Source organism: Hyperoodon ampullatus, assembly GCF_949752795.1.
Source record: "Hyperoodon ampullatus genome assembly, chromosome: 3".
Lineage (NCBI taxonomy): Eukaryota > Metazoa > Chordata > Mammalia > Artiodactyla > Ziphiidae > Hyperoodon > Hyperoodon ampullatus.
In genome coordinates, this window is record NC_136916.1 from 104,285,121 (window position 1) to 104,302,017 (window position 16,897).

Genomic DNA, 16,897 nt, shown 5'->3' on the forward strand with positions numbered 1-16,897 from the left:
CTCCTCACTCCACTCCCTGTCACTTGAGGCGCCCTGAGAGAGATGGTGGGCTGGGGTCAATGAGCTGTGCAGATTCGGGGAAGAAGTCTAACGAGGGAGAGCACCACAAAAGGCGGTCCAATGAAGGCGCTGGGGCACTGAGATCCTCAGACGGCCCACGGAGGACCCGGTGACCCGGGAGTCCAGCCCTCCAGATGAACATGCTGGTTTGGCACACAGGCCACTCGGATGTGCCAGGACCAGATCCTAAGACCTGTAAGGACAGTCAGAGCGCTAGGACCCCAGAGATACCACTTGGTGGTGAGTTTTCAGAGGTGGAAAACTCATTCCTTCCGGCACCTGGTAGGTACGGCGCTGCACGTCATTTATCCTTTGCAAGCTCTGGCGAAGGAAGGTACTGAGGGACTTGCAGACCCTAGAGACCATTCCCCTGTGCTGCATCATCACGTGGTGGTACTGACTGGACCCATGCGGGATCCTGGACCTGGGGGAGTCATGATGATGCTGTGGGAGTCCTGGGCCTGGGAGAAAAACAGTCTGATCTAGCAGCAGAAACTGGATGAGGGTCCATGTCATAACCGTGTTTTCTGTGAAAGGCACTCAGTGAGAATGTCTCTTCCCCGAGATACAGTATCTTCCGTCCTCCTAGTCAGGAAATGTAGTACTGCAAGTTCTCGCCACTCTCTGTTGGAATTTTCTGACACTCCCTCTTCTGCACCAGTTCAGACACTCACTTGGCCACACCCTCTTCTACTTGACCCATATCCTTTTCTTCTCTAGGGCTTCCCCTTCCTTTATTCCCATCCCTCTGCACTGGCCCAGCACATTCCTAATCACAGTGCTGGGTCTAGATTTCTTCAAGGAACTGAGGTAGAGGGAGCTGTCACACAAGAAGAGGGCCACATCCCACCTCCTTCTAAACGTGGTGCAGAGATCCCACCTTATCCCAAAGCATCTATGATCCTCACCTAATCGCTCCTCAGTAATTGCCATAACTTACATTTGTGAAGTGGTTTAGGGATTACAGAGCTTTTTTTTTTTCCCCATCTGATCCTCACCACAACCTTATGAGTTAAGGCAAGCATTTTTACAATCCCATTTTATAAAGAGATAACTGACTCTCAGAAAGTTTCAGCCACCTGCCCGAAGTCAGACAGCTAAAAAGTGAGAGGCAGGCTAGAATAATGGTGAGCCCTTCAAATTCAATAAAAATAAAGTTCTCCACCATTAGAAACCTGCCTCATGCTGCAAACTAAGAAAGCCTCCCCAGCCTCCTCTTCCTCTCATGCTCACTTTGCCTTATTTATAACTACCTCACTCAACCCCTTACCCACTCTTCTCCCCAGGACCACAGAAGGGTCACCACAGCTATTGCTACCCCTCCAGTGAGAATCCTCACTTCCACAATCTTGATCTCATGTGTGCAGCCCCCTTTACTAGGCCCTGGGGCTGAGGATCTCGCAGAGTTACAGTTGAGGATTCTGTGGCTGGAGAAGTGTTGAGGGTCTTTCCTCCCAAGGTGTATTGTTATATTGCCCAGGGAGGGAGGGACTGGATGTGGTGGGGCTGAGTAAGGAGTACTGTCCCATTATCTTCCAGGGATGAAAGTTGAGACTTTTCAGTCTTGACACTCAAACGGGACCTCAAGCAATATGTGACGAGACTGCATAGCAGGAGCCCAATGGTCCTTGGGGAAATCAGACCCAGGCATGGCCTGGAGGGTGAAAAGAAGCAAAGAGAAGGCAGCCCCAACTCCCGGACTCCCAAGATAATTGTCTCCTCTCCTTGAGCCTCTTGTTTTTGCCACAGGTTGTAAGGGGAAGGAATCCAATTGTTCCATTTCATCTGGAAAAGCAGTGGTAAGGAAGAAGAGGGTCTGACTAGAAAGCATAAATCCTTTCACCAAATGCAAGCCAGTCTGAGCAACAAGCCAGCCTCCACCCTGACTGTCCTCTCCCCTAAGTAGCCCTGGGGCTCTCTCATTTGAAGCCAGGAAATCAAAGGGCCTGGGGAAAAGAATATTCATAGATTCCCAGTGAAGAAGAGCCCCTCAGAGTCAGCTGGAAGGAAGGGTAGAGGGCCTGAGGATGGAAGGCAGCAAGAGCAGGAGCTGAGACCTGAGGAAAAGAATTGGTGCTGACTGTGTAAATAACGCTGCTCCCTCAAATGCCCTCCCAGCTTCCATGAAGAAAAATCCTAACCCCCTAGTCCTGTTCTCCTTCCATCATGAGAGCCAGAACTTTGGTCTCAAGACATTTTTGGTCACAGCCCACACTTGGGGACAGCTCTCTAAATGCCTCATCAACCTCATGCACTGCAGGCTGGGTCACCCTCTCGCTCAGCCAAGTCTTTGCTTTTCTATTAGTTGGTTCTTTCAGCCTGACCACTCAGCACTGATTGGCCTTCTTCCTCCTGATTCAGGGCTCCCGCTGTGATTCAGACCCTATTCTGATCTGCCACAGGCCTTTAGACAAGAATCATTATCCGTCATCTGGAAAATTGAAGTAAAAGATAGGTACAGGGCTTCCCTGGTGGCGCAGTGGTTGAGAGTCCTCCTGCCGATGCAGGGCACACGGGTTCGTGCCCCGGTCCGGGAAGATCCCACATGCCGCAGAGCGGCTGGGCCCGTGAGCCATGGCCGCTGAGCCTGCGCGTCCGGAGCCTGTGCTCCGCAACGGGAGAGACCACAACAGTGAGAGGCCCGCGTAACGCAAAAAAAAAAAAAAAAAAAAGATAGATAGATACACATTCACTTATGATGCATGGTCCATAGCACTTGCTAAGCAGATCTTTACCGAATGAAATGGAGCCACCCTCTAGGTGAAAGGAGAGTGCCTGAGTCCCTAAACCTGGCATCTCAGCCATCTAGCCATTCACAGCCTGGTGGGGTGATAACAGGGCTTCTCCTATTCATAGAGCTCTCCAGGGTCTCCCAGATTCCTTATGCTGGCATCTACATGATCATTGCTAGAGAGTGCTTTCTCATATGTCTAAATGCCTTTGGGACCAATGTACTGCAATTGTGGCCCCATTCAGCTTGCTCTTGTTTTGGAGGAAATGGAATATAAAAACAAACTACATGTTGACTCTTCTTAGTGTTGCAAAACTCTTTCTTCCCCAGGCCCTCTCCTTTAACTTTTCCTTTAGGTTATAATTCTCAGGCTTTCAATCTTCCCATCTCACTCTTGGCAATGTTGGTGAGCAGGATTAAGTCCATTCTTCTCTGGAGACAGTTAGTGTGTGTTCCCATCACTTTCTTCTATACTGTGGCCTCTCTGCTCTGCCAAGGCACCAGGGGCCCCATGCCAGATGGAGCTGCCATGGGAAAGGGAAAGGATCATGTAGGTCTTGCCTGTCTTGTGCCCTGTGGCTCCAGCTGCCAGTCTCTCCTACCCAAGAAGTCATCTCTGCTTCATATTAGGGGCTCAGGGATCACTGAAGTCCTGCATTGTGTTAAAGAGACCCAGGGAATGCAGCTCATGCTTGCCAGCTGCTACTACAGGGGAGTTTGTAGCCAAGGTGGCATGATTTGCCTATGTCTATCCCAGGGAAGTGAAGGGATGAATATGTACCTCTAGGCAGAAAATAAAAGTCAGAGTCAAGAGAAAGAAACTAAACGTGTAAAAAGTTTTTCTAATGTCAGCCTTGAGAATGGTTGAATAACTTTCTGAAATCACTTCCAGGCCTATCCTCTAGCCAAGCTGAACCATGGACAGCCACCTCCAGGTCTTATTCTGGATCTGCCTGGAACATCCTTCCCCACATGGTTTTCTAGGGTAATTATTTATCCTCCCAGATTCAGAGTGGTGTCATCTCCTGCAGGAAACCTTCCCTGTCCCCTGCCACACACTCACCAGACCTGCAGTTAGGCCCCCATCTTCCCCATTCACCTTTGTATTATTATTATCCGATTATTGGTATGTTTTTCCCCAGTCGACTGTCAGTTCCTGAAGGGCACAGTATGCAACACCAATCTCTGATGTCTCTGCCTAGAATGTTATCTGTCATTTGGAAGGGACACTATAAATGTTTACAGAATAACAAAATTGGGATCAATGGATCAAAGAACACAAAAAATCCTTTTGGCTCTTGATATATTGCAAACTGCCCTCCAAAACGTTAACACCTATTTATAATGCCATCTGCTGTGGAATATAAGTTTCACTGCAACCTTGCTATTTTAATAGGAGAAACTGTGCCCCAATGCTTTTTTTTGTGCGGCGGGTGGTGGTGGGGGACGGTATTTTTGGCTGTGCCACACAGTGTGCGGGGATCTTAGTTCCCTGACCAGGGATCAGACCCGTGCCCTCTGCAGTGGAAGTGCAGAGTCTTAACCACTGGCCCATCAGGGAAGTCCCTATCCTAATGTTTTAATATGTATTTCTTTACTAGTGAGATTAAATAGTTTCCCCAATGTTTATTTCACTAATCATAATCCTCTATTGTGAACTGTCTCTTTATATCTTAGTAATCATTTTCTGACAGCTTGTCAAGGCTACAGTCAAATTTCTTTCTCCCCTTCAGCAAGGAGCCACAGGCCCAACCTTGCAGTTGAATGAAGGACTTGTTTCCTAAGCTCTGTAGATCCATATCAACATGCCCCAGAAGGGCAGCTTACAACCTAAGTTTGCTACAAGGCCCAAGACAGGTAAGATTCACCACGTTACAGACTTTATTTTCTTGGTAGGAGCTACAGATAAGAATTACAGTCTGACAGTTTTCAGCAGATGCCTAAAATTTATGGAAATGTGCGTCTGTAAAAAAAAGATCCAGGGCCTCCCTGGTGGCGCAGTGGTTGAGAGTCCGCCTGCCGATGCAGGGGATACGGGTTCGTGCCCCGGTCTGGGAGGATCCCATATGCCGCGGAGCGGCTGGGCCCGTGAGCCATGGCTGCTGAGCCTGCGCATCCGGAGCCTGTGCTCCGCAACGGGAGAGGCCACAACAGTGAGAGGCCCGCATACCACAAAAAAAAAAAAAAAAAAAAAAAGATCCATCCCATCTATCCCTTGAAATTTGCCAAGTCTCTTCTCTAGAACTTCTTCCCTTAAACCTCTAGATGGAGAGGGAAAGCAGGAGTAGGCAGCAGGTGGTTTTGCCAGAGCACAGGTCAAGGACATGCCCACACTGAAAACTTCTTAGCCAGCTTTGCAGTCAGCTGGTTAAGTTGTTGCAATATAAATTTGAAAGGCAAAGTCTTTTTCTCCAAAAATGTGGCCTGAGATCCTATTCTATCCCTATATGTCTCTGGCATGAGGGAGGCCTCTCCCGTTTCCTCTGATAGTTATGTAAAGTGTGTTGTCACCATGGTGATGATGACTTTTCACAGTACATGCTAACTAGAGAGCATTAGGGCAAATTTCTGGGTACTGTCTCAAGCCACACAATGTGCTTGGCACACTCTCAGCCACCATTCAGGCTGTGAAGCCTGCTGCAGTTCATTTCAAAGTTCACATGTATGGCTAGTCCCCATCTTAGGCCAGAGCTCTTTATCCCTTGATCTCTGAAGAAGCAGGGTTCTTTCAATCTGAACTCTGGGTCCAGCCTTCATGGCTCAAGTAGAAACTACCCTCCTTAGGTCCATACAAAGTCAACTTGAGAGCTCATCTGTATTCTGTTTGGAGAACATTTCTAAACTAGTCTCTTCCTGGCCGACAATTCTAACCCTTTCCTGCCCTGAAAACATTCTCTTCTTTTTTGTTCATGCCGAGGCTGTTGAAACTTACTCCTGCAGCTTAGTTTTGTTTGTTTGTTTTGTTTTTTGCGGTATGCGGGCCTCTCACTGTTGTGGCCTCTCCCGTTGCAGGGCACAGGCTCCGGACGCACAGGCCCAGCGGCCATGGCTCACGGGCCCAGCCACTCCGCGGCATGTGGGATCCTCCCGGACCGGGGCATGAGCCTGCATCCCCTGCATCAGCAGGCGGACTCTCAACCACTGCGCCACCAGGGAAGCCCTTCTCTTCTTTTTTAAAAGTTCACCAACTATAGAGCATCCAGAGAGCCAGCAACACATCTCTTTCAGGAACTCATCCAATTCACTCAAAAAATTTTTGATCAGATGCTTATTAGGAACCTGCTATGACTATATGCCTGACTTTGCCTAAGTGCTGAAGATATAGCCAGAACTACCCTTAGGCCCAAGAAAGGAGAGCCCCTTCCCTGGGCCTCACATTTGAGGAAGCCCCACAAGTAACTAATGTAGACATATAAATAATAAATTTACTAAACAACAGATGTGCTTCTGTTACTTGGGATCCAGTGCAACCTATCATCCTAAACTTCTGCTTTCAGGACTGACGTGGCTCTAATCCAGGCGAAACACTTTTCCACATCTCTTGCCCAAATCCTTAAAGGTGACTATGTCGAGTGACAAGACTCCTTATAGATTGTGCCTCTTCCAGGATAGGAGACAGGCACTGCTTCCAAATACAGGAAGGACTAGGCAGCAGAAGCATATAGGAAAAAAAAAAAAAGACAAATCTGTCAAATTCTTCCTCTCAGAGAGCATGACTGCGGTGCATTTTTATATTACGATGTAACATGGTACAAAGCACCTATTTCTTTTTTTCCTTCATGTTCCAATGCACAGTTCTGAAGGTACTCAAAAATTAGCACGATATCCCCAATAGTTGTACATAGCAGCTGAGGCACAGTTTGCAATAGCCAACAATGTCTTTACTCTTAAATTTGTATATGTAGGTTTGGACAATATGTGTGAACTTGATATGAATTCTTTATAACTATCTATGTATCTAGATAATGTTTTAAGAAATGGTAAAAATCACAATGTAAGTTATAGTACTTTATATAATAAAATAGTCCTTAATATTTAATGTGATCATGTTAATTTAACATATGCAAGCCCATTACAGTGTGAGAACATGGTATATAAAACTACCAATTCGGGGCTTCCCTGGTGGCTCAGTGGTTGAGTCTGCCTGCCGATGCAGGGGAGGCGGGTTCGTGCCCCGGTCCGGGAAGATCCCACATGCCGTGGAGCGGCTGGGCCCGTGAGCCATGGCCCCTGAGCCTGCATGTCCGGAGCCTGTGCTCTGCGGCGGGAGAGGCCACAGGAGTGAGAGGCCCGTGCAAAAAAAATAAAATTTAAAAAAAAAAAAAAAACCTACCAATTCATTTCCAAATCTAAGTATTGCTTTAAGAACTGTATTAACAATGCCAGTTGCTATGGACTTAACAGAGCAAAATATTTTCAAATTGCATTAACTTTTAAAAACTAATAACTACAATGATTCAAGAAAGACTGGCTAATTTGACATCAATTGCTGTCCAAAGAACATAAATTATGTAGAAATCTGGACTGTAACAACACAGTGATTTTGCTGAAATGAGGGCAAAAAAATTTTTCAGCTGTGCCTTTAGAAGGTCGATCCGTCTACCCTGCCTCCTTTAAACAGAAGACGCCCCACACACCATTGATTCTCTGCTGCTTTCAACTCCAGTGACCTTGCCCAGACTTTGGAAGGAGAAATTGGAAGGGACATGACTATATGGAAGTTAGAGAGCTACTTCTGGTACAGAGGATTTGTATGACTACAGAAAGGAGGCTTGAGGAGAAGCACATTAGATTCCGAGGCTCTTCACATGTTTCTGGGTCACTGATGCTATCAGCATTTGAGGTCAGTGAGCAGAGGCTGGAGATTTCAAGCATGGGTGGGTCATGCATTTTGTGCCCCCTCCCATCCCAGGGGCCTGTAGATTCCCCTGTAGCCTCCTCTGCTTTCAGCCATACTTTCAATGACCATTTCCTTTTCCTTTCCCAAGATCCTTACCAACCAGGACTGGAATCATCTTTAGTTTGAACCATATTGTATCGAGAGCTAGAATAGAGCTAGGGAATGCTTCATAGAGAGAACGTCGGGATCAGAAAAAGGAACAATCCTGATCATTTTCAAAAGCTCTGAATCTCCAGCAAGGAGCCAGAGAGGGCTCTAAGGAAACAGAAGATGAACAGAAGTGATTTCTGAATGAGCTGGAAATGAGGAAGAATGGAATAAGAACCATAGGACAGGAGAGAGAGCTGAGTTAGTTGGGGCGTGGTAACTAGAAACCAAATTCAGGATTGACTCAGGAAGGGACCTGGGAGCTGGGGAAAGTTAGGAAGAACCATGCCAACCACAGGGGGGCACTGAATCCCCATGGGCTAGCCTGGAGTGTGCAGGACCAACAAAGTAGAGAGGTCAGTCAAGGACAGCAAAGCCCTTCTCCCTTGCTCCCAGCAGACAGCATCTCTCCCTCTACCTAACTCTTGGGCTTCTTATAGATGCAGAGGCATCTGTAAGAGAGAGACACACAGTCACCACCCATTTCACACACATACTCCATGACAGATACACACACACACACACACACGCTCTCTCCTATGTACACACAACTGTAATTTATTCCCTCTTCCGAAGATTACCCTGCTAACAGTGTTATCTTTTAAGGCAAATCTACTGAGAAGACCTGCCCTCCCTTCCATAACAAGCAACAGCAGCTATTGCCAGTCAAGGCTGTGAGTTCTTTGCCTTTTCCTCATGTTTATCTAGGAGCTGTTTGGTCCACTGATTCCAATTATGCTGTTTCTTTTCTTTAGTGTGGCATTTAAGCACTGCTTGCTGCCTGCCCTGTGTGTGGTTAGCCTCCCCGTTCCTGGCCATAATGGGGCCACCTGCTGCTGATCAAAGAAGTTTGATGATTTCTGGAAATTATTGGTAATCATGAGACAAACCCTCTTTTTTTTTTTTTTTTTTTTTTCCGGTACGCGGGCCTCTCACTGCTGTGGCCCAGGCTCCGGACGCGCAGGCTCAGCGGCCATGGCTTACGTGCCCAGACGCTCCGCGGCATGTGGGATCTTTCCAGACCGGGGCACGAACCCATGTCCCCTGCATCGGCAGGCGGACTCTCAACCACTGCGCCACCAGGGAAGCCCAGAGTACCTCATTCTTGATCTCCACCCTGAACTCCTTTCAGAGAGTGTTAAAGTTCAGCAGCTGCAGCAGCTCATGATTTAATCCTTGTAGAGGTAAATGGCAAGTGCCAATTTGTAGTTGGCACTTGGTAACTTGCATTCTAAGTACCAACATTATGCAGTAGACCATATGTTTAAAGGTGACGATCAGACTTACGACTGCCGAGGTTTAAATCTTGTTTTCACCTAACAAGCTCTGGGATCTTGGGCGTAATAGCCACCTGAACACTCACTTTCCTTGGGTGCAAAATGGGGTTACAGTAACCTACCCTATAGAATTGTGGGGACTAAATGAGGTAGTACCATATAAAGTGCTTGCCGGGCTTCCTTGGTGGTGCAGTGGTTGGGAGTCCGCCTGCCGATGCAGGGGACACGGGTTCGTGCCCCGGTCTGGGAAGATCCCACATGCCCCGGAGTGGCTAGGCCCGTGAGCCATGGCCGCTGAGCCTGAGCATCCGGAGCCTGTGCTCCGCAATGGGAGAGGCCACAACAGTGAGAGGCCCGCGTACCGCAAAAAAAAAAAAAAAAAAAAAAAAGTGCTTGCCACACTATCTGGAACATAATGTTCTCATGGTGGCTATTCATCTAAGAGTACTGGTTTAATATTAAGAGAAACTAACATGCAAAAAACATTAAATACAGTATTACCTATTATTCTATTAAATTCGGACGCCTAAATCTGGCTTTCCTTATTTCACCTTTCCGATACTGCATTATCTCCGTTTCACACAGGAGGTAAAAATCCCAAGACTTCAGCGTTCTCCAGAATAGAAAAAAAAGAACACAGCTAGTTAATACAAACAGAAACTCTGCCTGTCTCCGCCGCGTTTCTAGAGACCGCAGCAAAGGGCCCGCCCCCTCCCCCTCCCGCCCTCGGAGGCGGAGACAAATCCCAACATAAGAGTCGAGGCCACCTCGCTTCCGGCTCGCTACGTCGGAACTGAGGCGCACTTATGCTCTTCAAGGAGATTTTACGTATCGATTGCTTATTGGCTACTAGCAAGCACTCGTTCTCCTCATTGGCTGATTCTGCTCCGCGCCGACGTTCCGCGGAGGATGTTCGCCGCGGCGAGTGAGAGGGTCACTGCACCTATATTTCCGGTGCCGGTTCACCTCTGGCTCCATGGCGACCGCTAGAGGACCGGCGTATCTGCTGACATTAGGCAGATGGCGCCGCGGCCTTGGAATAGCTCCCCAGTCCCGAGTGAGTGCTTACTTTCCCTGCAGTCGAAGAGTCTGTGGGTCTCAGAAACAGCTCCGCTCCGAGGAGGAGCGCTCTCGGCCGCCCCTCCCTTAGCCAGCGTCCGCAGCCATGCTTTCTGCCCCCCAATCAGCTTTTCTTTCCCCGCCTGCAGGCGCTCGCTGCCCTCGTGCCCGGCGTATCCCAGGTGGATAACAAATCTGATTTCCTGAGGAAGAGGCCCCATCGCCGGCACCCCGGCATCCTGCAGCTGTCGCGCGTGCGGCTGCCGCAAGTATTGGTTGACGCCACGCAGTTGCTGCTGCTGGGTGAGTAACGGGGGGAAATGGAGGCTCGAGAAGAAGCGGAAACTGGGCCTGCGTGCAAGTGATTCCACTTTTCATCTTTGGTCCTTAGAGAGCTCGATGCCCAATATGGAGAAGCAGGTGCAAGCACTGACCAATTATCTCTGGAGTCGGCATTTACCTGTAGAGCCAGAGGAGTTGCAAAGACGGGCTGTCCATCTTGAGAAAAAATTCCTGGAAAACGCAGGTGGGGCTTAAGAATAAAGAGTAGGCCAAATTGAAAAAGCAGAGGGAAATGAAGAGCAAGAAATAATTTCGCAGTCTCTTAAATAGATACTGCAATTTCTTATTTGACTTTCTGGCGAGAGCAGTTATTACAATGATGCCTTACTAAGAGAAGACAGATTATTTCAGAGATTGCGCTTGGGGCTTGAGTAAAAGTCAGTGAGTGCTTCAGTATCCTGTCAAAACTTAGATCTTTGGTTTTGTCCAAGTCCACTGGATTAAGACCATCTAAGTTTTTGTTCAAGTAAAATAAAGTTCGTGTCCAGTACTAAAACCCACTACAGGGAAAGGAGAATAATTTATCAGGTTATTTTTATGGTTATGAGTTGTCTCTTATTAAGAGACCTGCCTTTTATTCATCTCGTATTCTCCAAACTTCTCATAGTATCTGGTTCATAGTAGGTGCTCGGTAGATAAGATAGTATTGAACAAAACACAATCATGAGACTTTAGTTTTTCAAGCCCCTTTCCTCCCTATAGGAGCATTAGAGACGTCACAATATTAAGTTTTGGGGAAGTGAAGAAATCCATAAAATACTGTGTTTATTCTAGCCTTTAAATTTTTGTTACACATCCTTTTAATATAGAACAAACCTGTGGGATAGAGTTGGTTGAGTTGAATAAACTGCTGTTAGAGAAAATATACTATCTGATACACTTTGGTGGTGGTGGTGGTCATTGTTATTCTTACCTGAAACTTTTCTCTAGGTTTGACTTCTCTCTTAAGCTTTGAGGCTTTTCCCAGATGGGAATTGGGGATGAATGGGCAGGCAGTCTATTCAAATATTGGATCTGAGGGCAGGCAGTCTATTCAAATATTGGATCTGAGCCCTGTTCTTCCTAGGTCCTCACTTCCAGTCCTTGTTCTCACCCCAGACTCATGTCAGATGGAAAAACTTTGTAGAGGAGTGCTGCATGCTCTGCGTAGAACTACCTATCATTGGCAAGAGTTGAGGTAAGGGAGACTAGAAGGGCTGCAGAAGAAGGAGACTTGGGGAAGTACAGTTACACAGTTTTGTGTTTGAAAAAGTGACCTGGCTTGTAAGCCTCCCTAGGACTCTTCTGTGTTGAGAAGTGAAAGTGTTGAGCTGGAAGAGCCCTTTCCAAAGATTTCATTTCCTAAAAGTCTAGAGGCTAGCTACGGGATAGAGGTTATTTCCCAGTGGTATGACTCTCTGGTTTTTCTGGCAGCTACAATGAGGGACTGAGCCTGGTGTATATGGCAGCAAGACTGGATGGTGGCTTTGCAGCAGTCTCCAGGGCATTCCACGAGGTGAAATTTGCTCAATTTCCTACAGTCAGTTCCCTTATTCATAAAGTAGTTTTCTGGAGTAGGATACTTGGGGTGTTGCACGTGCATTTTTTTTTTTTAGGAGGTTCTCTGTCCTCTGAAAGGATTTTTTTTTTTTTTTTTTTTTTTGCGGTGCGCGGGCCTCTCACTGTTGTGGCCTCTCCTGTTGCGGAGCAAGGCTCCGGACGCGCAGGCTCAGCGGCCATGGCTCACGGGCCCAGCCGCTCCGCGGCATGTGGGATCTTCCCGGACCAGGGCACGAACCCGTGTCCCCTGCATCGGCAGGCGGACTGTCAACCACTGTGCCACCAGGGAAGCCCGAAAGGAATTTTTGACCCAAGAAAGGTTTAGAAGCACTGTTTTAAGAGCTTTCTATTCTATAAAGCATTTACATTGAATCTTGAAAGGCATTCATATCTCATTTTCTCTGTTGTGGTCCCCTAATTCATGTTTACCAAGCGTCTACTTTCCCCACTGTGGGGTGTTGTATATTTCTTTAGATCCAAGCTCGACTTCCAGAGTTCCAGCCACAAACCTTGATGGACTTTGGCTCAGGTACTGGCTCTGTCACCTGGTGAGTATCTTTCTCTTTCTCTGTCACTTCTAGCTCTAGAGAGCCATGCTTACACCACATCAATATCAAGAGACTGGAGAACCAGAGGGAGAACAGGAAAGTTGGGGACTGGAATGTTTCTTCCCTCAGATTAGACAAGGCATGAGAAGGTATATGGATTAGGGCCAGAACATAAAGAAATGTCAAGTGAAAAAAAGATCCATGATTAGAAGGATAAAAAAGGAAAGAAATTTAGTCTAGGGTGGAGGTTTTACATATCATCAAGATTTTTTTGTGCACAAATAGTTTTTGAGTCTGCCTTTTTTTAAGGAGTTGTAAATGAAATAAGAAAATAACACTATTCGTTTTTCCAACTATTTTAACATAGCACTCTGTTTCTCCAGGGGTGGGTTGGGAACAGAGGGGTCTCTTGCAGGGATGACTCTGTCATGAGAGCTGGCGATTTATTTTTTGCCATTTTAGGGCTGCTCATAGTACTTGGGGCCAGAGCCTACGTGAATATATGTGCGTGGACAGCTCAACAGCCATGTTGGAATTGGCAGAAAAGCTACTGAAAGGTGAGGACAAAGTATAAGGAAGGGCTTTTCCAAAGTTGAAGGAATTAAAAGAGCAAAGGAGTACAAGAGAGGGTCTTTTATTGGGGAGGAGAGGAGAGGGCTAAAAGTTAAAAATGAGTCTGATCTTCCAGTGCGATAGTCCAGCAGAAGATGCTGGAGGCCTTTGTTGGACTGTGAGTGGGTAGGATAAGAATAACAGGACAGGTGACCCAATATTCTCCCGGCCCTTTTTTATAGTTGCTTACTTTATTGCATCTCACCCTCAGCTAGCGTTTTTCTTTGTTCTCGGGGCCATGTTTCTTATCGGAATGTCACTTCAGTTTACACCTGTACACTCATAGTTGCCACATCTCTACTTCTACAGGTGGTTCAGGATCTGGGATGCCTTATGTGCCAGGTGTCTTTTTCAGACAGTTTCTACCTGTATCACCCAAGGCAAGTGGCGATGTTTTAAAGTATACTAAATGTGGAGTATGCACATGGAAAACTGTGGCCTTGGCTTTGCAACCTAGTGTTAAGTGTTAGAAAATAAAGCAGAAGAAATTTAGTGGGATAGACCTTTGTTGTACTCTTGGAAGAGGGAGATGTCAGGTCTGTCATGTTCGTTGTCCTGTGCACCAGGTACAATTTGATGTGGTGGTATCAGCCTTTTCTCTCAGTGAACTGCCCAGCAAGGCCAACCGCACTGACGTAGTCCAAACCTTGTGGCGCAAGACAGGTCATTTTCTGGTGAGTAGAAACCCCTTTTTCCCTTCAAGTTTTAAAGCAGCTTCATGGGTTTCATGCCTTTCCTTCTCCCCATTGGAGCTTATCTTCATTCTTGACCATATTTCTCTTACATAGATCCCTTTGTCCCTCTTTTAGGGTCTCCATCCACATCTTATATATAATGCCCATTTCTTTTAGGATCCCTATTCCATCTGGGAATGTTCTTACAGAGCTCCTGACATTTATGTTTTCATGTAATTCGGGGCTTCTTATTTTCCCCTTTTGTAATCAGATATTGGTGGAGAATGGAACAAAAGCTGGGCACTCCCTTCTCATGGACGCCAGGGACCTGGTCCTTAACGTAAGGTTCTTTCTCCTTTTTTCACCTTACCCTCCATACCCTACCTATTCTCACCAGTTACTGGCACGCCTGTGAAAACTGAAGGGACTCTCTTGTACAGTGGTGAGGATAACTCTCAAGATAGTAGGCGTGTGAAGTCATTATGATATAGGGTAGTGGTTGGCAAACTTGGGCCTGTGGGTCAGATCCAGCCTGCCACCTGTTTTTATATGAGCCGTACTTGTTTGTGTGTCTGTGGCTGTGTGTCTGTTGTCTATGGCTGTTTTCACAGTACAAACGGCAGTTGAATAGTTAGGAAAGAAACAGGCCTCCTCTGTGGGCCTTTTAAAAAAAACATGTTTGCCGACCCCTGATCCAGGGCATTTCTGAGCCGAGAACCTTATCTCTTTGGGACAGTATGAGCCAGTGTATAATCATAAATTTAATTGTTTTAGAGTGGGATCTTTTTGAGAGTGGAGGTTGCTGACAAGGGAGAGCACCATACTATGTGCCAAGTTTCTGCCTTTCTCCTGCTGCAAAGAGAAAGTTCTTTGTCTGGAGTATTAAAGAAGCAGCCAGCTTAATTCAAAGAACATAGTTAATAATTACCAGAATTGAATGTTAGAGGAGTCCTCAATTTACTGAGTACAGAGATTGAGTTATGAGAATAGACCCCTCAGGCCCAACCTAATTTTTTTGATTTCCTTTGATTTCAGGGAAAAGAGAAGTCACCTTTGGACCCTCGACCTGGTTTTGTCTTTGCCCCGGTGAGTATTACTTCTCCCTTTCCCAGCACGCAAAGATCTGAACTCAGCTGTGGCCAGGAAAAATAAGAGAGTAAAGCTAAGCCACCTCCAGTACTTTGTGTCCCTATCCAGTTTCTCTCTTAGTGATTCCTCTGGCTTTCCTACCCTCTGCTCCTGTGCTCCCTTATCCCTAGCCCTTCCTGACTCTCACTCTTAGTTTTTCGGTTTTATGATCTGTTCTTTTGTCTTACCTCATGTCTTTTGTTTGTGTTCACAGTGTCCCCATGAACTTCCCTGTCCCCAGTTGACAGCCTCTAAGCCCCTGGCCTGTAGCTTTTCCCAGGCCTACCATCCCATCCCCTTCAGCTGGGTATGTACCCTGGGAATACTGTGGTAGGGAGAAAGTAGCCTGGGAGAGCACAATGAAAAAGACTCAGAAGCGGGAGGATTTGGAAAATCCAGAGAATAGCTTGGAGATTTTAGGCCCTGAATGTGCATGACTTATAGAATATGAAAAGGGCTGCATGAATGAGGTTCAAATTTTTTTTTTCCCTTGTCTTTTACCTCTAAGCCATCTCTATATCCTTATCTTAGAACAAGAAGCCAAAAGAGGAAAAGTTCTCGATGGTAATCCTTGCCCGAGGGTCTCCGGAGGAGGCTAATCGCTGGCCCCGAATCACTCAGCCTGTTCTTAAACGGCCACGCCATGTGCATTGTCACCTGTGCTGTCCAGATGGGCATATGCAGCATGCTGTGATCACAGCCCGCAGACATGGCAGGTATAGAGGGTGTGACCAAAATTAGTGGAAGGTAGCAAGAACCTGCAGCCCACATTGACCCCCTGTTTTATATAGGAGAACCTGCAGCCCACATTGACCCTCTGTTTTATATAGGGATTTGTATCGCTGTGCCCGTGTCAGCTCCTGGGGAGATCGTTTACCTGTGATCACGCCGTCTGAGCTTCCTCCATCACCTGCTCAAGATCCCCCTGAGAGTTGACAAGGATGTGTAACATGTGTTTTCTTCCATCATGACTGCCAAGGCTGAAGCTACCTGGTATCCAGGATAGGAGTGCTGGTACTTTTACAGCAAAAAACTAGTTAAAATAGCCTCCATTATAGTAGGCCTTATTCTTTTAGCTCACTTGGCCATCCTCTCACAGATGCTTTTCTTTCTTGTTTAATTGCACTTTGCAAATGATTGCCTTCTAGCTAGAATTGTACTATGCACCTGGTATTTACTCCTCCAAGGAAACACTCCCTAACACTCCCTTCCCTTGTGAGCATTGTTCCTTCCATGAAAGAAGGTCACCGTGTGATAATCTCAAGGACCACCAGAACCAGTCGGGAGAGCACCTAACACGAGCTTTGAAATTGTCTAGAAGTGAAGAATGCAAGCTTGCATCTACCCTGATCCTTATCTATGGCCCTATTTTCCACTTGCAAACTATAAGACCCCTTGCTGTTCTCTCTTAAGGGAGGGCACAGTCTTTAGGGCATTAGCCTGCTGTGGCCTCCTTTGCCTGGCAAAGCAATAAAAGCTACTCTTTTATACTTCACCAAAAACTCTGTCTCTGCGTCTCTGTTCAGCACCGGTGAACAGGGCTGAGTTTCAGCAACAGTACCCCTATATAGCTGTGTTTGCTTAGGTTTTAATAATAATTAAAAGTTTTCAAAGAATGGAAATGGATCTTGTGATTCTTAAAAGGTGTAGAAGTCTATTGTCTTGGCCTATCCTATAATGAAGAGAATCCTCAGATTTTCAGTGTTTCCCACACAAATCTCCAGCTCACCCTGTCCTGGAAGAATCCTGCTGCTTCCACCAGATTCCAGGACTTCCCACGGAGTCCTGGAGATAATCTGGAGTAGTGGGGAAAGCCATCCCCAGCTCCCTGAGAACTGGCTCAACAGGTCTCAGGGTTGTTAGGCAGGCCACCTGAATAG

At 46.7% G+C, this 16,897-nt stretch overlaps 1 protein-coding gene across 1 annotated transcript; it reads left to right on the plus strand.

Moving 5' to 3' along the window:
- Window positions 1–10,091: 10,091 nt before the first annotated feature.
- Window positions 10,092–16,574, plus strand: METTL17 (methyltransferase like 17; the record flags this gene model as incomplete). Its single annotated transcript, XM_079701148.1, has 14 exons — window positions 10,092–10,172; window positions 10,324–10,477; window positions 10,566–10,700; window positions 11,615–11,693; window positions 11,930–12,011; window positions 12,530–12,603; window positions 13,066–13,160; window positions 13,525–13,595; window positions 13,782–13,889; window positions 14,161–14,229; window positions 14,925–14,975; window positions 15,232–15,324; window positions 15,549–15,733; window positions 15,848–16,574. 14 exons carry the CDS (start codon window positions 10,092–10,094, stop codon window positions 15,951–15,953), a joined length of 1,383 nt encoding a protein of 460 aa, XP_079557274.1. The 3' UTR covers window positions 15,954–16,574.
- Window positions 16,575–16,897: the final 323 nt, after the last annotated feature.